Genomic DNA, 22,408 nt, shown 5'->3' on the forward strand with positions numbered 1-22,408 from the left:
TTTATGTCTTCTTAACATTATGTTGATTAGTTATTTATTTATGATAATTGAATTCAATAGAGTTTTATAGAATGGTGTTAGAAGCTGAATATTGAAATGTTATGTACATGTACATGCAAATCCCAACCCAACATATTTAATTGTAGTCTTTCATGTATAGTTAAATGTTTTAGTACATTTTCTTCTAAAAATATTCTTAGGGTCTGACGACAAAAGTTTAAATATTTATTACTCAATGAACCAAGTTGTGTCTTGCATGCACATATCTCAAGTTAAAACTATACTTCAATTTAATTAAAATATAGTGATATCAAGTGGTTTTGGAACTTAAATTAATGAAATAAAAAGAGATGAAATGATTTTTAAAACCATTTTATCTCACTTTTCAATTTCTCTATTCTTATTTATTTCAAAATTGTAAAAGTTATCTACTATGTATGATAGAGACAGCAGAGTTAGATTGAGATGATTCAAATATGGTTAATGAAATATAAGACACGGGCTTTAATTTTGGAATATGAAACAAATATTGGAATTTTAACTTGATTTAAACATTCTAATCAAACTCAATCTCGTTGTTCTTTCTCAATAGCTTTATATTGATCTAAATTAAATTCTAGCAAACAATCTGGCATTGAGTACAAGATATTTTTATCCTAATTTAATCATATGCACAATTTGTACGGTAAAAAACTTGTTTTTTTTATCACAATAAAAAATAAATAAATGGAAATCACTTCACGGGTGGTTCAATCCTTATACACGGTACACAAATACCTCCTTCGACCACAATCCACCAAACTAACTAAAAAATAATCTTGCCCTTATTACACCTAACAAACAGCTTCAAGAAACCAACCTCATACACTCCACATGTTCCAAACACCAATCAGAAAAGGAAAACGAAGCAAAACGAATTTTTGCAGAAACTCAAGACCAAACCTTTACTTGCACCAAAGCAAATACTTCAGACACATCAGTCACTCCTCTTTTGAAAATGATAGAATTCACGTGGTTCCAAATTTCACTCATCACCCCAACCCAGATTGTGTTCCATACAATATTAATCGACTTTGAAGATAGAGTCATCCTGAATTGATCAAAGTTAGACTTCAGATCAATGTGAGACACAAACGAAACAGCAAGCCACCTAAAACATAAACTCCAAACTCACCAAGCAAAACTGCAATCGAAGAACAAATTTCTGCAAGACTCTTCCTCCTTCTCACACAAACAACACATCGAGCTTTCTACCAACACTCCTCTTCTATTCAAATTAACCCTAGTAGCAAGCTTGTTTTCCATCGTCCTCCAAGCAGTAAGCACAGCAGAGGGTACTGCCTTACACCTCCACAACTTTCGGAAAACTGAAGAAGAAACCACCTCTCTGTCCTTCCTAACTAAATTGTAGGCAGAATTAACTGAAAAAGTTTGAAGACCCCTAACCTTCCAAATCCATCTATCGGCCTCTCCCGAGGCCAACATAGCCTCAAGCAAAAGATGACTCAACTGATCCACCAAAGGATTCTCCCAATTAAAAAAGAGTCTTCGCCAAGCAAGTTGCCAACCCCAAACACCATTAGACCAAAACTCAAGCTCCGCCACCTTTGCATCTTTGGCTGAACAGATAGAGTACAATCTCGAAAAAACACTCTTCAGTGCAACACCATTCAACCAACTGTCCTTCCAAAAAGAAATGTCCTTCCCATCACCTACTTTCCACTTGAAACCGTCTTCAAAACTTCTCCCCCAACCCTCTAAAGCCCACACCTCTTTCAAATCTTTCCACCAAAGAGAGTACCTCTTACTTTTTCCTTCATCTCCCAAACTTCTCCACCCACCGTATTTAGAAACGAGAATCTCCTTCCAAAGACCACCCTTATCCGAACCCAACCTCCAAATCCACTTTCCTAACAAAGTGAGGTTGAACAACTTTGGATTAATAATTCCTAAACCCCCAAACTCGCGAGGCTTACAAACCAAACTCCAAGAAGCCCAAACAATCTTCCTTCCTTCATAAGAGTTGAATTTTTTTTAAGAATTATTTAAAAAATTCAAAGTAAATACAATCTTAATAAGAATAACTAAATACATACAAGTAGTAAAATCTTATCTGATTCTAATTATAGAAACAACAGTAGTTATATTAACTAGTAAATGAAATTAATATTTTCTTAAAATTAATTTGGTTAGTATTTTGTTTATGATATGATATTTGATAGTATATTAATATATATATATATATATATATAATTAAATTTAATTAATAATAAATATTCTAGGTAATATTACTAAAATTGAAATTACTGCTTTTTTAAATAAAATAAAATAATACAATCTAATAGTAATAAATAATCAGTAACCAACCATGATAAATAAATTTATTTTTGTTCTTATGGTTGATTTTTTTTTTCAATTTTCACCAATTTTTTTGTAATGACTAGACACAACTATGTCATTATTCAGAAAATTGTATTTATTCTAGTAGGAAGTTAGTGGATAGCTTCTCTAAGAAGAGATTGTTGTACAATTTTATACATGAATTTGATCATTCTTAAAGTGGTTCTTATTTTTTTATTTTTTTATTCTCATTCAGAAAATTCACGTAATAGCTTATAAAATACACTTGTCCTTGTCTACTTGGATTCACCAATTTTTCATGTGTTTGGTCCATTAGTACAACTATATGTATATTCTATACTCTAAGCTCACAACTATTGTATTTACTAGATACATAACACCTAATTCTTTAAATAGACACTTCATCTTATTTTAAATTTTTAAAAATATATTTAATTTATTATATAAATAAAAAAGTTATTTTTTCACTATTATTTTTTTATTCTTATTTCACATAATCTTGAAAACCCTTATTTTGTTATCTAATTTTCATTTTCTCTTTTAAATATTAATTTCACTCATCTCCAAACTAAGCATTAAAACCAATATGATATAGGTGAGTGTGAACCTAAATTAGATTGACATCTAAAATTTAATATAATTACTCAAAATATAATATTGTATCTAAAGTCAAAAACAAAGAAAATGGAAAGACAAATGGTTAAAATAATAAATTTCAAAAGAAAACGTTTAGACCAAAAGAACTTGCAAAAATAACAAATTCCCACTAGAGACACTTCAACTTCACCTACAAATACAAGACAGAAAAACTTTAGTGCACAGAAAAAACTATAAAATAATAAATCCTTTAAAAAAAACTTGTAGGAGTTGAACTTTTATCAGTTTTTAGGAGTCATTTGAAAAGTTTAAACTGAATACAATTTTAATAAGGACATTAAATACATGTAGTAAAATCTTATATATCTGATTGTAATAATAGAAATTACAGTAACGATATTAACTAGTAAATGAAATTAATTTTTCTTAAAATTAATTGTTTATGATATTTGATAGTATATATATAATTAAATTTAATTAATAATAAAAATTTTAGGTAAATATTACTAAAATTGGAATTACTTCTGTTTTTTAAATAAAATAAAATAAAATAAAATAATACAATATAATATAATAGTAATAAATAATCAGTAACCAACCATCATAAATAAATTTGTTTTTGTTTTTATTGTTCAATTTTCACCAAATTTTTTTTGTATTATTAGACACAACTATGTCATCATTGAAAAAATTGAATTTGTTCTACTAGGAAGTTAGTAAGAAGCTTCTAAACGGAGGAATTATTCGTTTCTGTACGAGTTGTGTATGAGTTGGATTATCTGAAGGGTTTTTATTTATTTTTTATTATTGATGCATTTAAAAAATTGTCTCAATAATTTATAAATTACACTTATTATCTAATTTTTATTTTCTCTTTCAATTATCAATTTCACTCATCTCCAATCTAAGCATTGCACTTTAGAAAATTTAAATTTAAATTTTATTAAACTAAATCATTTTTAGAACATATATTGAGTAGTTCAAGTACCAAATTATCTCAAATTCCTAAAATAATTTTTCTTTCAACATTTATTAATATTTATAAAAACAATAAATATTGAAGCTATGAATATTAAAAAATAATTATTTACTATTTTATATAAGTATTTAATAATATTATATTTTTTTTATTGTAAAATCATAAAATTTTAGTGTGTAATTATTTATCCTTTTATATAATTACTTCACAATTGTTTATTTTTTTATGAAATTATTATTTTGTATTCTATGAGATTTATAAAATTATAATATTTATAACGACATGAAAACTAATATAATATAGGAGAGTATGACATCTAAATTATATTTACATCTAAAATTTAATATAACTATTCAAAAAATAGTATTGTATCTAAAGTCAAAAACAAAGGAAATGGTTAAAATAGTAAATTTGAAAAGAAAGCGCTTATACCAAAAGAACTTAAAATAATAGCAAATTCCCACTAGAGAGCTGCTTCTCATAAATCCATTCTGGTGCTATAACAAATCTAACTGCTCTTCAACAAAACTATAAAATAATAAATTCTTTCAATAAAATGGGCCGGGCCGTCCCAACAGGCAGATTAACTTTTTGGTTCATTAACATTAGGCAACTTCTTTCTGCACCTCTACAAATTTCTTCCTGCACCCCCTCACTTTCTGAAAAGACTGTTTTGACCCTTTAAAATATGACTTCCAGATTGTTATTTTCGAAATATTTCTAGAACGTCTTTTTCAGACATGTTTTATGAATTCCAGATTTATAAATCCGGAAATAAAAAAATGTATTCTGAAAAAAAAATTCTTGAATGATTTTGTCTTCCGGAATTTCTATTCCAGAAACATTTAAAACTGTAAATGATAATTTCGATATTTTGAAAGAAAGTAGGGGTGCAGGAAGAAAAGTGTAGAGGTGCAGGAAGAAACACCCTTAACATTATCACTAGTCTTTTCAAACAACCTGGTGGTAAGCCCTTCCATTATCCGTCACCATTGTGAGACTGTTTCTTCCGGCAACTCCATACCTTCTTCTCTCACTTCCATAAAATTTTGAATTTCCAAAAATGTTCCTATACAATATTCTAGATTATGTAATCTGAAAGTCATTTTTTAAATTTGTAATTAGCTTCCAGATTACATAATTCGGAAGTCTTTTTTAAGATGCATGATTACTTTCCAGATTACATAATCCAAAATTCTTATTTAGCTTTCAGTTATTTAATTCGAAAGTCTTTTTTCAAATGAGTTTTCGGATTATATAATCCGAAAACTATTCTATGAGGGTGACACAAGAATCAAAATGTATTTTGTTGTTGTGTATGAGATAGCAAAAGAAAAGAAGATATGAAGGTGCAGGAATTGTCAAGCAAGAATATTATAACAAGTCATAAATGATTCATGAGAGTCACCAAAAATAACTGCAAAATTTTCTTTTTGTTGAATGTATGAAATTGCAGAAAAAGATAATTTAAATCAAATGTGGTACCAGATTTAACCTTCTCTTGTCACTCAGTTTGTAGTTATATTCTAAGAAGTCCACGTATTTAGTATTGGGATGCCACAATTTTTTAAAATTCAACATACCATACATATAAACCATGGATACATTAATAAAAAAATTATAAAAGGTTTTTGTATAAATATAAAGTATTGATAAATAAAGTGGCTTTGCTGGTTCTTACTAATTCATAAATATGAAGATCATAATAAAAAAAAAACATTTATAATCATTACAGAGAAATGTACTTTTTGTCTACATCAAAACCAATCTTATTAACTGTATCAATAAAAGCATGTGTGCTTAAAACAAGCTTTGACTCTACTACAGTAATTTATAATTTAGAAACAATGTTAAAATGTTCTGATATTCTTTTCATCCATTGTTATTATGAGAAAAAAAAACATAATTTTTAAGTTTTGTTCATAAATAGATATTCTTCCAATTCAAAAGGCCCAACACAATGTGAATATATCTTTACTATGTTTCACAATTTTATCTATTTTTTTTTATACAATAATGTCCTTAATCATTTTAACAAAAAATTAGAATGTGTGATACTATTTAGAAGTATTCAATTAATATATAAAAAAATAAAAATAAAAATTGAAAAGAATTATATACTTTTTGAATACACACCTTAAAGTATCCAAGATGAGTATGAGAAATATTTAATAATATATTTTTAAATAAATAGTATCAGTTACTTTTTCTGTTCATATTTTGAAATATGCAATTTTGAATTAAGATATAGATACTTTTCAATTTTTAAAGGATCCAAACTTGATAGGTTATATTACATCTCTTCAACTTATATCCAAATTTGAGGATAGATTTAATCTATTATTAATTTAAGATTCCTTGAAAAAAATACTAAAAATCATTAAATAAAATTAATTTTTAAAATAAAAAATAATTAATTATTATATTAATTAACTTATATTATTTTATAGACTAAAATATTAGTTAGATAAATAGTTTTTAAATTGATATTTAATTATATATTAAGATTTTAACTATTAATTATTTAAACTTATATAATTACTTAATAATTATTTATTTATTTTAATTGTTATTTTGTATTCATAAGATTTATATAATCATAAATTTTTTTCTAAAATTTGATATTAGAAAAACAAAAATTCTTTGAAATTAAGTATTTAATCATAATTTTATTATAGAATCACAAAATTTCAATGTGTAATTATTTATTTTTTATATAATTATATCACAATTGTTTATTTTTTATGAAATTATTATTTTGTATTGAGACTTATAAAATTGTAATTTTTTCTTTAAAATTTGATATTAAAAAACTATCCTTTAATTATATTTTTGTGAAAAATTAATATTTACAGCGACATGAGATCCAATATAATATAGCGGTGAGTATGACCTAATAGGATGCATTACATCCTACACAATTAAATGTTTCCATGGATCTCACTGTCTAGAAAACCACATAAAATGAATATATATTGACATCTAAAAGTATAATATAACTACTCAAAAAATAATATTGTATGTACAACCACCAAGGACTTCACCAACAATTCATTTCTGTCTTCTTCCTCTACTATGCCGTTTCTTCAAGAGATGCTCGAATGGTTTCAGGGCTCAACATTTTGTTTATGCTACCAAAAACCACGTGCCATAAAGTCAAAAACAAAGGAAATGGCAAGACACATTGTTAAAATAGTAAATTTAAAAGAAAACGCTTAAATCAAAGGAACTTACAAAAATAGCAAATCCCCACTAGAGATCTGCTTCTCAGAAATCCATTCTGGTGTTACTTCTTGTAACAAATCTAGCTGGTCTTCAACTTCACCTGCAAATACGAACCAGAAAAACTTTAGAGTACAGAAAAAACTGTAAAATAGTAAATCCTTTCAACATAAAACAGGGCCTTACTTCTGTCAACAATATCACTGTGGCTTGCTATTATCTTGCTTACAAGCTCGGCTTTAGTAATACAATTCCGCTGTCGAAGCAAGAGGTGAATCATGTCAAAGAGCTTAGGGAGGTTAGCTATATATTTTTTCCGTTTCTTTGCTTGAGTGATAGCTGGGTCTGTTTCCTCCATTGCCATTCTTTCCTTTTCTCTAATCTGCAATAGGCACAGTAAATATTGATCACATTAATGCAAAGTAAACCTAACCAGATGTTAGGCCCAAAATTTATTGAAATACTCATTGAGTGGACAAACTAATAAAAGTGAGGCTGATATCATACAAAAAACATTTATACTTCCTCACTGGAAAAATACTTTAATTCTAGTTAATGGGACAACAAGAAAAATGGAGAAGCAAAGGCCTAAAACTAACGGGTAGCAATTTAAAACCATAGGATCCATTATTACCAAATAAATAAATAAATGTAGCACATTGTTAAAGAAAAGACAGACATACCGATTGGACAAGATTTTCTGGAAGAATGTCAAAAACATCATCATCTATTGGTAAGCCACCGGCATTGTCTTCATTCACGACCTCCTTATTATTCACTGGAGTGTCAAATCTCAATGACCTTGAGCGAGATGGACGTCTAGCTAACTTGTTCAAAGAACTGATTGGGTGGTCATCTGGGCTCATAAGACATCTTTTGGGTGAACGCAACGCAGGTGTGGCACTCATCAACCTAATTGGAGTAGAAACATGTTTAACTGGAGTTGACATGGCATCAATGCTAATTGGAGTAGAAACATGTTTAACTGGAGTTGACATGGCATCAATGCTCTTGAGAGAAACATCTTTGTTTTCTGTGCATTCAGCGATTTTATCTGCTTGAGTTGACATGGCATCAATACTCTTGGGAGACCCATCTTTGTTTTCTATGTACACTATGGTTTTTCTTGCTGGAGTTGACATGACATCAATACTATAGAGAGACCCATCTTCGTATTCTGTGTGGTCAACTATTTTGCTTGGAGTATTAGCGGGGGCGGGAGAACTGCATGATTCGAGAGAGGCATAAATTGTTGGACAATTTTGTACCGAATCTACTTGAGAATTTTGCTGTACATTATCCGCTCCATTTTGTTTAAATTTCAAAGAAAATCTTGCTCTAAAGGATGGAGCAAAGTGAGAAGCTGCTGCCAGATGCTGATTAGACAATTCAACTGATGTTTCTACTGGTACAGACATTTGTTCATCTATGTTAACAGACTCTGCATTATTGACAATGTCATCATAGCGCATGCAGAGTGATAATTTTGTTCGGAGACGAGTGTCAAACGTGTCTAAAATATTGGCTTTCTTTGGACGATTGAATGGCTCAGGCAGAGTTCCTTCTGGAATTTCATCTCCCTACACATAGAAGCATCTCTCAGACCAAACAAAATGCATGATTACGAAGTAATTAGTCTGATGAGGTAGTAATTGCCCATTATTAAAAATAATTAGTATTCATTCAAAAGTATTTAATCTGATTGAGATAGTAATTGCTCATTTTAAAAAATAGACTGGATTCATTACAAATTATCCTAATTTATCCTAATTTATGAACAATCAATTTCCAACAAAGCACAGGACTATTCCATTAGCATATGATAGTATATCACATCTATAGTAATTTTGCATAATAACAATCACAATCATGAACAAAACTAGAAAGCTAGAGAATAATGTTGAGAGAAATAAAAATCAAGGCAAAAGTGAATCATAGTAATATGAAAAGTTTCACGATAAATTATTAAGCGGTTATTCTAGAGGTAAAACGTGACCAACCTCAGGATGAGATTCCCAAAAATCTCTGAGCCGTGCGTGAAACAACTTCTTCAATGACACTCTCGCATGTTCAGGGGACAACTTCACATCAGAATCTACTGTCTCACGGACTAAAGAGACGTGAATATCCGGCTTCATACAACTAGTCCGTTCATCATGCACTGAAACCTTCTTTAAAACAATAGCATCAGGCAAGATAAATTTCAACTGCGCCAGATGACCATGAGTAAACCTCCTAAACAAAAAGAAAAAAACAAAATTCCGTTATTGAACACTATTGCGGTATAAACAGTTCAGGAAGAGATCTAGATCAAAACGTATAACGTTCTTGCTGATGGTGAGATAAGTTTTGTTATACATTAATGCTCAAATTAGGTGAGTTACTCAGAAAGAGAATATCAAGTGATTACAGAATATCTTTATATGTTATATTTCTATTTCTTTGAGTGGAATTGAGATCTGACCCCGAGTGTACAAACACAAAGCTTAAACGATAATTTCATGTAAAAAAAACATTTTTGTCGATTAAAAGAAAAAGAACCTAATCGATCGGTACCTGTCTGTTAAAGATTCAATTCTAGAACTGATTTCCGTAAAAGATGGAATCTTCCCTTTCAGACGGAACATTGAAATTAAAGTGTCCAAGCGATCGAAGAACCGATCCAAAATCTCATATCTGCGCATAAATCATAAAACTCAATTATAATCAAATACATACATAAAAAAACACACACACATATACATATATTAAATTATCGGAAATTATAAAAAAATGTAAATTACTTTTCGGGAAGCTTGGAGGAATCATCGTCAGTAATCTTAGATTTACTCGGAGAAGAAGGCCACAGTGAGATCTGTCTCTTCACACTCTTGCTCTGCGACGGAGACGACGTCGTTTCGCCGCGTTGCTTCCGATCCTGCAAATCCTTGCCGACTTTTTTAATGTCTGAGACGGAGAGCGACACGCCACGGTTTCGGATCCGCTGCGGTGGTTTCTCCGGCGTCTTGGAGTTGAACTGAACGGGATTTGGTGATTGGACCTTGGAGCTTCTAAGATCGGGGTTCTTCATGATGTTTGGGGATTAGTGATGTGTGACACAGTGAAATGAAAAATTATTATGGACTGATCTTTCTTTTCGAGGGAAAACTTTCTCTTATTGCGTGCGAGACGTTGCTTCCCGCCAAAATGAGACGTTGCTTCCCTCCAAAATGAGCCGTTGCTTCTCCTACTACTCAACTATTAATATTTATTATTATATATTAAAATAAAGTGGTAAATAGTTGTTTTGTTTCTATGGTGGTGATAGTATTGTAGTTCTAAACTTAAAAGAAATTATTTGGAATTTTTTTTAAATTAAGAGGTGCTTTATATAATTGAATGATAAATTAATATAATTGAATGATAGTATTTAATGAGAACAATTATAAAAAAAGGTAAAAAATAAAAATCAGAAAGATATTACAATTTTTTTAGTTAGAAAAAGAATGAAAATATTGTTTATTAATATATTTTGCAAATTTTGTTTATTCGTTACAGTTATAAAAAATTTGAAATGTAGCGTATGAAATTTATTTATTATGTATTTAAGTAAGAAAAAAAATATCATTAAGAGTGTGTTTGCTTCCAAGTGAGAAGAAGGAGGGGGTGTTTTTTTTGTGTTTGTTTCCATGGTTTTGAGAGTGGGGGAGAGGGTGGAGGGTTTTTTTCATTCTTCACAAAATGAAGAGATTTGTGGGGATTTAGTAGGATTATTGCATTTTACTAAAATACCCTTGTGTATACATTTTATTTTAATATATAAAATTAAATATTACATAAATTTATTTATTATTTATAATTTCAAAAATATTTAATTATACTATTAATAACAACATATAATTATAAATAATAAAATAATAAAATAAAATTATAATATCAACAATATATATATAGTTATATAAATTAACAAATTAATATTATTTTTATAAATTTTAATGTATTTAATAAATTTATTTTAATTTAACACCAAAATATTTTATATTATATTTTTTAATTTTTTATTAAAAATATAAATAATTATAGATATTATATATTAAAAATATTTAATTAATTCAAATCTAAAGAGAAAAAAATCATAATTCATTATTTAAATATTTTTAATAAGAAGGATAATTTTGTAAACTTACAATAAACCATCCTCACAAATCCACTCCCTCAATCCAAACAACCTCACACATCCTCTCCAATCCTCACAAATTCACTTCCTCCCCTCCTCACAAATTCACTCCTCAATTCAAACAAAGCCTAAGTCATGTAATAATAGGGGTGGCAAAGCGGGCCAGCCCGCCCCGCGTTTGGCCCGTAAAAATGAGGGTCGGATTGGCCTGCCTCGCAAATTTATTGTGGTCTAGAATTCCCGACCGACCCCGCATAAGAGTTGGCCCGCAGGTTTGCGGGCCAACCCGCGTTTTTTTTAAATTATTATTATTATTTTTTACATTTTGTTCTTAAAAAATTGTCAAATTAAACCTATATATTTGTTACTATCAAATCTAAATTAATTTTTCTTCCTTTTCAAACATCAAAACATTAAACATTAAGATAAATATCAAATATCACTATTCTTCAATTTCCAAAACATTAAAAATACCTAATTCAAAAACATTAAACATAAACATTAATTCAAAAACATTAAACATAAACATTAATTCAAAAACATTAAACATAAACATTATTGACATTCTTCCATTTTAATAACATTGGATGTCACCTTAGAAGAACTTTCATCCATATTTTTTTTTGCGGGTTAGCGGGCCAGCCCGCCCTGCCCCGCTACTGGCCCATGCAAGCCGCGGGTTAATGCGGGGCGGGCTAATGCTAATGGTGCCCCGCTGCCGTCCGCCCCACTTTGCCATCCCTATGTAATAAAATAGAGATAGAAATTAAATGGTAAGATAAAGTTATGAATGAAAAATGAAATGGCAAAGATATTAATAAGATATTTTGATTTGATTGTATTAAAATTTTGAATTGATTTTTTTTTTATCAAACAAATAATTAATTTAACATTATATGGACACTTAAATGTGTCCTTAAACCCTTATACAAAAGTTGCAACAGAATAATGCTCATAGTATATCTAAAATAATATGCTTCTTTTGACACTACCGTTGGGCTTACATTTGTCCCAGACCCCCAATACAAGTTCTGCACAAAAAAACCAGCACCCACATACACCTTATGGTTGCCTTAATACGCACCAGCCTCCAAGCCTCCCTTTACCTGATCCTCAATGCCCTCCTCATACCCATATGATCACAATTCATTGTCCCCAATTAGCTTCACTGATTATGTCCATGCTGCCCCAAAACTGAGTTGCTTTGTCTTCGTAATCACAACTGATCCTGTTATGGGATATTTGGTCATCACTGGACCGCAGATACCTGCATCAGGGGTTTCCATGCACTCCATGTACTTGCTAAATGTTATTTCATTTTGCCTTGCATTTTTAGTTGATACCTATCCATCTATATGGCACCACTTCCCTTCCTAAAACTACCAACCAGGGACCATAAACAACTGCACCTAGAACAGGGACCATATCCTAGATGACTCAAATCAAAGGCTTCTTTAGAGCTAAAACACCACCACCAGCAATTTCTGCCATTCCTCCATCGTCGCTGCAAAAAACCTTGCATACCATGTTTATCCACGACTTCCAGCAGAGACATAGGTACACATTTCTCTTGCATCATAATACTAATTGTTGGAGTCCTAAGTCTTCATTTTTACCAGCCAAAGCATGCCTAAATCCAATGTGGCAGCATCCCTGATTTGGCCTTGTAGAGCAGCTTCCATAATTTGGCCTTAAATAGCAGCTGTCACAGCTGCCATCAGAAACACCTTTGGTGGAACGCATTCTGATAGTGTTGTCATTGTCAACACAGATCCCCTTCCAAAACCAATGGAGCAACTAAACTTGTTTTCACCTGCCAACAACGCCTTCCAAGTGCACCATTTCCAGGCATAAGTGGGCAGCCCCAACACTTGATATGAATCTTCAACTCATATTTATCAGTAATTCTGAATTGCATTATCAGTGAGCATTGATGTCATTGCCACCTCTGTCTAATGCTCTCGCTGCCATACTGTAGAAGCTGATTCGTGTAGATGCTCAACACTGATACAACACGTCGCCCTTTAATTCCACATTTACGCAGTCCTTCTATTCTTGTGGTTACAAACGTTGCCAAGAGAATTTGCAAAGTGCAAAGACGAGGAGCATGGGATGACCACCCTCAAACTATCAGCCTACGATCACTTGCTTGCCAAGTCATTGTTTGCAGAAATTGGCCACAGTTTCTTCACAGCGGCTACATCTGTAGTGCTCAGCCGAGCCTCTCCAACCAGCAGGTTCTCCATCTTTTGCAGGACCTCAGCACCTTCGGGTGCATCATACACCAGCTACTACCTTTATATTGAACCTATCCTGCCACTTCAAAACAACACCAGAACATCCATCAAACTGTTAGCCATTGATAACCCTTATAGAGTAGGTAGACGTTGGACAGTTTCTTGCTACCTCCTCCTCCCCTGTGACAGACCAACACCCTGTTGTCTTAGATTGGTTGCCGCATAACATGCCAGAGGATTTAAGCTATTGAGCTTTTGTTGACCATTCAAAAGCTGCTTCAACTTCAAAACCACTCTTCTTTGGTCTTTTGCTTAAATCTACTCACAACTAGCTCCAGCAGGTTTTCATCAGCAAGATACGAGCACAAACCGGATGAAACCAGCTTGAGAAGCTTGCCACTCACAACCATCTTTTTCTTACAAAATCAACTTCCAAACAACAGTCATCAGTTCCTACCCCAACAGGTTATGCCACTCCAACTTAATAAGGGATTGCACCAATTCCCCGAAAAAGAGGAGTTCACTAATCGGGCCTTCTACTACACAAGGAGCATAACCTGCAACAACAACACCATCAATACCAACGTCTTTTCTGCAGCTTTCACAACACCATTGCACAACATGACCACCTTTAGCGCCTCCTTCCTCTTACATGGCAGCTAAACTCCTTCCGAAACCCACTTACTTAAGGCTTCTGATACAATACATTGGATTCAGGATCCAATCCACTAATGAGTAATTAAAAGAGTCTGACTTATGCTTCATCCATAACCAAGATTTGAGTTGGACTTTTTTAAACATATCTTCCGCATCTACTACACCTTGCTTGAACACAACCGAATTCCTTTGGTTCCAGATAGACCTAACTATTGCTGTCCAAACCCCTTTCCAGACCAGATTTTGACTATTACTAACCTGGAACAGGTGGAAGCTCTCAAAGTGGATCTTTATGTCGTTATGTTGGACGAACAAGATACCAATCCACCTAAAGCACATGGACCAAACACTCATGGCATATTTACACTCCAAAAAGAGATGTTGGCAAGATTCATCTTGGTCTGACATAAAGCACATAAGGTGGAGAGTGTCATCACCCCTCTCCTACTTAAGCACTCTCTTGTTGGTAATTTATCCATTAGAACCCTCCATGTTGTGGTCACCACACTGTGGAAAGCCTTAGCCGTCTACAAATACTTGAATACATCAAGTTAAGCGTCTCTTCCATGTTTAGCTAAGCATTCTTAAGCGGAGTTCACAGAGAAGAGTATTAACAGCTGATGGAAGAGGACCAAGCACAACCTCACATAAGAAGACAAGAGCCAAGACATGAGCATCCAAAGCCAAACCAAGAGCGTCTAGGCCAAAGGGAGGAGCGTCTAGGCCAAGCGAATCCATGAAGATTTGTATATGCTACATGAAGGCCCATTAAGGGTAGCTTGGTATTAGTTGTGGTGTAAATAGCATAAACTTGATTCCAAGAGACTTGACCTAGATTTGCTAAAGATTTGGTCACATTCTAGAAGGATTCTCCACTAGGCTGGCCATGTGCCATGTTATGTAAATTTGCATTTCATTTTGTTTAGCATTAGGGTTGCATTATGGTCCTTTTTAGCCTATAAAAGGAGGAGCCAACACCTTGTATTTTGAAGACTATTTTGAGTAATGAAATGCTTCCCAAGTGCCATTCAAATTACTCCCTTGCCAAATTCTCTCTAGAATTAGGTTTTTAGTCTTCAATCTTCACCCTCAAATGGAGATGGCCGAACCACTCCAACCCTCACTACTCCTCATGCACCTTCAAGGCACCCACACTTCCTAGGAAGGCCTTGTTCCACTCTCCTCCACTAAGCTTCCGCAACCATCATCATCATCAAAATCAAAGAAGAGCTCATAGGAATGCCATCATTTGGTATCATGAGCTATGGTTCTTCAAAGATGAGTATCTCTTTGCAATTTTCTTTTTGAGTTCTTCTTATTTCCTAGTTGTTCATCTTGATTCCAATTTGTCTTGCTGTTTTTATGATTTTAATATGATTTGAATGCTTGTTTATTCATTTCAATCGGTGGTTTGTTCAAATTTGTGCTTGAACATCTATTTTCAATTTTGTGTAGGATTCTTGATATCTTTGTGTTGCTGTTTTTATTTTTAGGTATTTGAGTCTTGCTTGAAATTTCATTTGGGTCATATAATGTTCTTGAGTCTTTTCATTTTATGAATCCACAAGTTTTGTCTAAGTCATGTGTTTCCATATTTGTCAACAAATCCTAGTAGTACTTTTCTTGGTTTATTTGTTTCTTGTTTTTGGTTTGAATGCTTGATCTGAAATCTGTTGTGTTTCGATCCTTTGGTACTTTTTATTTTTAGTTTGAGTTCATATTTGTGTGTTAGATCCACACAAATTCCTTCACACTAATTCCATTGTGTTTTTGTTGGTATATCATTCTGTTTTTGTTTCCATATTTTCATAATCCTCTGTTTTACACCATTCTGTTTTGGCTGATTTTGCTTATGAAAATTAAATGCAACATAAGAAAATTCTGAGCCTCTGTGATGGATATCCACTAGGAGAGGATTTTATTAATGAAGGAAGAGGATTTTCACCTACACATTTGAAGTTCTTCCTTCTAGTCTTCTCACAAATTAAAAGAAGTCAAAGAGAAGATCAAGCCTAAAGATAAAGAAGTCTACAAACTCTCAAATAATAGGCTTCATATTAAATATCTCTCTTTATAGTTTCTTTTAAATTGTAAATAATATAGAATAATGTTTAGAAAGGTGCTTAGAGGGAAACATGAGACACCTCTTTTGTAAAAGCATCTTTAGGCTTTAGTTTAGCAAATTCTATAAGCTTGGGGAGTGAGCTTAGTAAGGGGGTGTGATCTTAGGAGTTTTTTGGGTAGCTTAGGGAATAAGCTATGTAAATGACCAGCCCTTACTCCTATAAAAGGAGGGCTTAGGTCCTTCACAATTCAGATTGGAATTTTATAGTAGAGAGACTATACTCAAATTTGGAGAGAATTTGTGAGTTTTGAGTCTTCTTCTTCTTTGCCTTATCTTGTGAGCTATGATGAGCTTCAAGTGGTGGCACTCCATCACTTATCTTGGTTCAAGGTTCCAAGTGGCGTGAATGGCTTCTTCCAATTCTCAAAATCCAGCAAGCATCTTCCTATAAGTGTTCTTCTTCCTTTTCTTCAATTTTCCCATTCGGTAGATTTTAATTCCTAGTGTTTTCCTTCATTTTCTACCGTTTACATTTACTTTTCCAGCTTTGTTCTTTGTTTCTTTTCGGTTCAGTAGCTAGCTTTTCAATTCTGTCCAGTTTTTATTTCTTGTTCTTCATTCCTTGTGTTTGATTCAATTTGACAATACATGGACTTCCATTTGAGTCTTGGTTGGTGCTAAGTTTTGGTGAGTTCTTGAATTAGAACATGGATCCAATTCTAAAGTAAAGTGCCTTTCAAATCCAGCTCAAGTTGCTCCTAAGAATGTCAAGAATCATGTATTCTTGTAGTTGCATTCACATCATGTGGTATCTAGAGTCTAGGCTTGTTTCTTGCTTAAATTTTGAGTTGTATTGCACTTTACTTTCAAGAGCTCTTTAATTCAAGTTGTTTATCATTCTGTTTTAGGATTTATTTTGAGTTTTCTTGCTGTTTTTCTTTTGTTACACCATGTGTTTGTGAAAAGGATTCTAGCACTTATTGTTCATATGAGTATGGCTGCTCTTTTGGAATGACATTCTCCTTCCTAGAGCTGACCTTAAGCTTCCTTTCACTTGTGGTTTTATCTTGTTATATGTCTTTTAATTTTGTAATCATGTCAAGTTTTGTTTTAGTCATGTTATTCCATAATTGTCATTACTTCTAGTAGTACTTTTATTGCTTTAATTGTTTCGTACTTTGGTTTACTTTCTGTTTTTTTTGAGTTTATTGCTTGATCCTTTGTGCATTTTCATTTTTAGATATTGAGTTCATGCTTGTATTTTCATTCTATACAAGTTCCTTTACACAATTTCCATTATGTCTTCGCTAGTTCATCATACTGTTTTTCATTCCTAAATAGGCTCCTCTGTTTTCTTACAAACGTGCTACTGTTTTCAATTTACTGCAATTAATTGGCTCATAGGAAATTTGTGAAAATTTGGATTTACATACTTCAAAGTGTTACAAAATCATAGAAAAAAGAATCACTCAAAAATTCCAAGTACACAAAAAATGATAAATAAAATACGAAAAGTGTACAATACTGCCGAAAAGAATACGGTAATTGGGCAGCAATTTTGAAAAATTTATTTCGCTCATTTGGCTTACTGTTTTTACCTCATTCCAGTGCCATTTTTGAGTTAAGACATTGAAGTTTCTGTGGTTAATTTTTCACTTTCCAGTTCGCTTTCAATCGGTACAGTTAAATCTGTAAACATAGCACAGTTTGCTTTAAAAAAAAAAATAAAATTCCAGTAGCTGTTTTCTGATTTCTTTCATCTACTCTAGCACTTTTCTTTAGGACTCTTTTTGTGTGCCTTCTTTATTCATTGAGTTCCTTATTTTTCTTGATTGTCTTTCATTCATATTCTTTCTAGTTTGTCATACATTGCTCTCTGTTTTTTGGTTTAGCTTTTATTGTTTACACCTTTTCTTGCTTGTCTTTTTGTTCTTCTTAAAGTTGTGTGGAGACTTGTTCTTAAGTAAGTTGGTTTGCTGTGACATATTTCACTTGAAGCTACTCCATTCCACAAGCAAGGCTTGGTTGAGGACAGAATATTTTCTTGGAGTGGTTTGAGTGCTTTCTTGGACATTTTTCCAGCAACCTATATCTCACTGTTTTTAATTGTCTAACAAGTTTCTTTCACTGTTTTGTTTTCTGTTGTTGTGTATTTTCTGCTCATGGCTCATTTCTCTAGTGGAGAGTCCTCCAAACCGTGCTCACACAAAAGGCAGCCCTTTATGAAGACTTAAAGAATGCCAAGCAATCCAATGCTCACTATCTTGAGGTGATAAGGAAGATGGAAGCACGACTCCAAAGTTTGGAGTTAAACCGAGAAGAAATGCATCAAAACCGTGAGAGAAGAACTCCTCCTCCTAGTCGGCATTCTTCAAGGCACTCCCATGGTTATTATGAAGATAATCCAAGGCCAAGACATCATCACCATGAAGAGAGGCGCCAACATGTGACTGGCCCTTGTTCTCCTAATGTAAAACTTCCTAGTTTTAGTGGTGAAAGTGATCCCAATGTATACTTAGGATGGGAGGCTAAGGTGGACCAAATTTTTGATGTAAATGGGGTTAGGGATGAGCATAGGGTTAAGTTAGCTTCTTTAGAATTTTTGGACTATGCCATGTAATGGTGGCATCAATACCTCATGGACATTGACCTACACAAGAGGCCGCCCGTGGTCTCTTGGAACGATTTGAAAGCATGTTTACGCGCTAGATTCGTACCCCCACACTTTAGGAAAGACCTTATGTTGAAACTCCAACGGTTTCATCAAGGCGCGCTAAGTGTGGATGATTACTTTAAACAACTAGACACGCTTTTAATTCGAATTAATATGGATGAGCGTGAGGAAGCTAAGTTCGCTAGGTTTGTGAGTGGCCTTCGAAGGGACATTCAAGACGTGGTAGAGTTACAAGAATATTCTTCTTTGGAAAATGTGGTGCACCTTGCTAGTAAAATTGAAAATCAACTTGCAAGGAAAAAGGCTTTAAAAAATTCTTCTAAGGATAACTACTACCACTCTTCTTGGAAAAATAAAAATAACTCTTTTTCAACTATCCCTTCTAAGGACTCTACTTTCAAATCTAGAGAGTCTAAGCCTTCCACTTCCAATTCTAGGCCTAAATCACCACCTAAATCGTCTAGTAAGAAGTGTTTTAAATGCTTAAGCTATGGACATATCGCTTCTAATTGCCCTTCTAAACGAGCTATGTATATGCATGATGGGGTACATAGTAGTGAGCATGGGTCCGAATCTTCTAGATATTCCTCACCTTCTAGATCCCCAAGTGAGAGTGAGAGTGAAAGCCCACATGAGGGTGACCTATTAGTAATAAGACGCATGCTTGGACAAGTTTTAAAACCTTTTGATGAAACTCAAAGAGAAAATATTTTTCATTCAAGGTGTCTTATTAATGATAGAGTATGCTCTTTGATTGTGGATGGGGGGAGTTGTGCTAATGTGGCAAGCACAAGAGTGGTAGACAAACTTGGATTACCTACCATCTCTCATGCCAAGCCCTACAAATTACAATGGTTAAGTGAGGTAGGTGAGATTGTTGTTAACAAGCAAGTCCTCATTACATTTTCTATTGGTAAATATAAAGATGAGGTCTTGTGTGATGTTGTCCCAATGGAAGCCACTCATATTCTTTTAGGTAGGCCATGGCAATTTGATAGAAAAGTTTTTCATGATGGCTTTACCAACAAAATGTCTTTTAACTTCCATGGGCACAAAGTCATTCTTAAGTCTCTCTCTCCAAAGGAAGTTCATGAGGACCAAGTTAAAATGAGAGAAAAAAGAGAGAAAGAAAATGATATAAAAAGTTCAAAGAGAAGCCTTCTCATGTCCACACAACAAGTTAAAAGGGTAATAGTTACTCAAAAGCCTATTTTTTTAGCTATTCCTAGGACTATTGACTGTGAGTCGGCTAAGGATAGTCCCACATGTTTGGACAATTTGGTAAAGGACTATGAAGATGTGATTCAAGATCCTCCTAAAGGCCTACCACCTCTAAAAGGGATTGAACACCAAATAGACTTAATGCCCAGGGTTTCTTTACCACATCGTCTAGCATATAGGACCAATCCCAAAGAAACTCAAAAAGAAAATGAAAAGGAAATTGAAGTACATGATAAACCGAGTCTTAATACCTTCTCAACTAAATCACTTTTCTTGACTCGTGCTACGCCTACAAGGTCTTCTTCTTCTTTGTCATTTTCATTACCTAAGGTTCCTACTTCCACACCATATTGGATACAGAATGTTAAGGATGATTTTTTCATATCTCCTATTTTACCAAATAATATCATTCCTAAACAATCTTTTCCAACATGGTCTGTGTATAGACCATCTTTTTTTGAACTCCCACCATTTCAAAGTGATAAGTCATGTTTGCCCATTTCTTCTTGTCTTCTCTTATATAATAGCAAACTGACTTTGTTTTATGCAGGAGTACTGAATTCGTGGACGAATTCTCTCCAACTCGGGGAGTATGACGGATATCCACTAGGAGAGGATTTTATTAATGAAGGAAGAGGATTTTCACCTACACATTTGAAGTTCTTCCTTCTAGTCTTCTCACAAATTAAAAGAAGTCAAAGAGAAGATCAAGCCTAAAGATAAAGAAGTCTACAAACTCTCAAATAATAGGCTTCATATTAAATATCTCTCTTTATAGTTTCTTTTAAATTGTAAATAATATAGAATAATGTTTAGAAAGGTGCTTAGAGGGAAACATGAGACACCTCTTTTGTAAAAGCATCTTTAGGCTTTAGTTTAGCAAATTCTATAAGCTTGGGGAGTGAGCTTAGTAAGGGGGTGTGATCTTAGGAGTTTTTTGGGTAGCTTAGGGAATAAGCTATGTAAATGACCAGCCCTTACTCCTATAAAAGGAGGGCTTAGGTCCTTCACAATTCAGATTGGAATTTTATAGTAGAGAGACTATACTCAAATTTGGAGAGAATTTGTGAGTTTTGAGTCTTCTTCTTCTTTGCCTTATCTTGTGAGCTATGGTGAGCTTCAAGTGGTGGCACTCCATCACTTATCTTGGTTCAAGGTTCCAAGTGGCGTGAATGGCTTCTTCCAATTCTCAAAATCCAGCAAGCATCTTCCTATAAGTGTTCTTCTTCCTTTTCTTCAATTTTCCCATTCGGTAGTTTTTAATTCCTAGTGTTTTCCTTCATTTTCTACCGTTTACATTTACTTTTCCAGCTTTGTTCTTTGTTTCTTTTCGGTTCAGTAGCTAGCTTTTCAATTCTGTCCAGTTTTTATTTCTTGTTCTTCATTCCTTGTGTTTGATTCAATTTGACAATACATGGACTTCCATTTGAGTCTTGGTTGGTGCTAAGTTTTGGTGAGTTCTTGAATTAGAACATTGATCCAATTCTAAAGTAAAGTGCCTTTCAAATCCAGCTCAAGTTGCTCCTAAGAATGTCAAGAATCATGTATTCTTGTAGTTGCATTCACATCACTCTGGATTTTAGTAGATTGAGGTGTTAGCAAAAGAACAAAAAAAGAATCAGTTGAAAAAAAAGAAATAGAAAAAAAAGATAAATATTACAAAAAAGTGTGCAATCCTGACGCTACAACTGGCGGTTCTGAGCACTGTTTTTAGAAAAATTATTAAAATTAAATGGTGCATGCGTTTGGAGTGAAACCAACGCCAAAAATTTGTTGAGATCTTGATTTGTTTGAATATCAATTTTCAGAAGCAAATATTAAAAGGCCAGCTCAGCATAAATATGAGAAAATCATGCATTCTGGACCACAACATTTTGTTTCAGTGGTGCTGTTTTTGGTTTTTAAATCAAATCTAGTGTTATTCCATAGGTTCCTTTTTGTGTGCCATCCTTTCTTTGAGTACCTTTTTATTTGCTTGTCTAATTTCATTTGAACTCTTTTTAGTTGTCACATTTAATTCCATTTGTGTGGTACTGTTTTTCAAATTAATTTGTTTCTTGCTTTCTTTCTTTGACCTCTAAGCTTTGTGGTGGATTAAATATCAATTTGTACTTGTTGAGTGGGAATTGACTTGAGAGGAGTCTAGCTTTGCTTGATAGGTGCTGGATTGAAGATTTTAATTACCTAATTCCAAGAGGAACAAAGGTAAGGGCAGCAACAAACACATACTAAATACACC

General features: G+C 33.0%; 1 protein-coding gene across 1 annotated transcript; it reads right to left on the reverse strand.

Moving 5' to 3' along the window:
• Positions 1 to 6,881: 6,881 nt before the first annotated feature.
• On the reverse strand, positions 6,882 to 10,378 carry LOC137822095 (CDT1-like protein a, chloroplastic). Its single transcript, XM_068627000.2, has 7 exons — positions 9,943 to 10,378; positions 9,716 to 9,835; positions 9,160 to 9,394; positions 7,843 to 8,739; positions 7,346 to 7,541; positions 7,172 to 7,262; positions 6,882 to 7,068 (listed from the first exon to the last, which is right to left on the reverse strand). Exons 1-7 carry the CDS (start codon positions 10,227 to 10,229, stop codon positions 7,011 to 7,013), a joined length of 1,884 nt encoding a protein of 627 aa, XP_068483101.1. The 5' UTR covers positions 10,230 to 10,378; the 3' UTR covers positions 6,882 to 7,010.
• Between the last annotated feature and the right edge of the window lie 12,030 nt (positions 10,379 to 22,408).

The sequence above is a fragment of the Phaseolus vulgaris genome, chromosome 9 (assembly GCF_051622355.1).
Source record: "Phaseolus vulgaris cultivar YP4 chromosome 9, ASM5162235v1, whole genome shotgun sequence".
Lineage (NCBI taxonomy): Eukaryota > Viridiplantae > Streptophyta > Magnoliopsida > Fabales > Fabaceae > Phaseolus > Phaseolus vulgaris.

Coding starts and splice junctions, on each gene's coding strand:
- LOC137822095 (XM_068627000.2), bottom strand. CDS start 10,229: ATGAAGAACCCCGATCTTAGAAGCTCCAAGGTCCAATCACCAAATCCC. Junction 9,836..9,942: donor TCCTCCAAGCTTCCCGAAAA/GTAATTTACATT, acceptor ATTTATGCGCAG/ATATGAGATTTTGGATCGGT. Junction 8,740..9,159: donor TTTGGGAATCTCATCCTGAG/GTTGGTCACGTT, acceptor TTCTATGTGTAG/GGAGATGAAATTCCAGAAGG.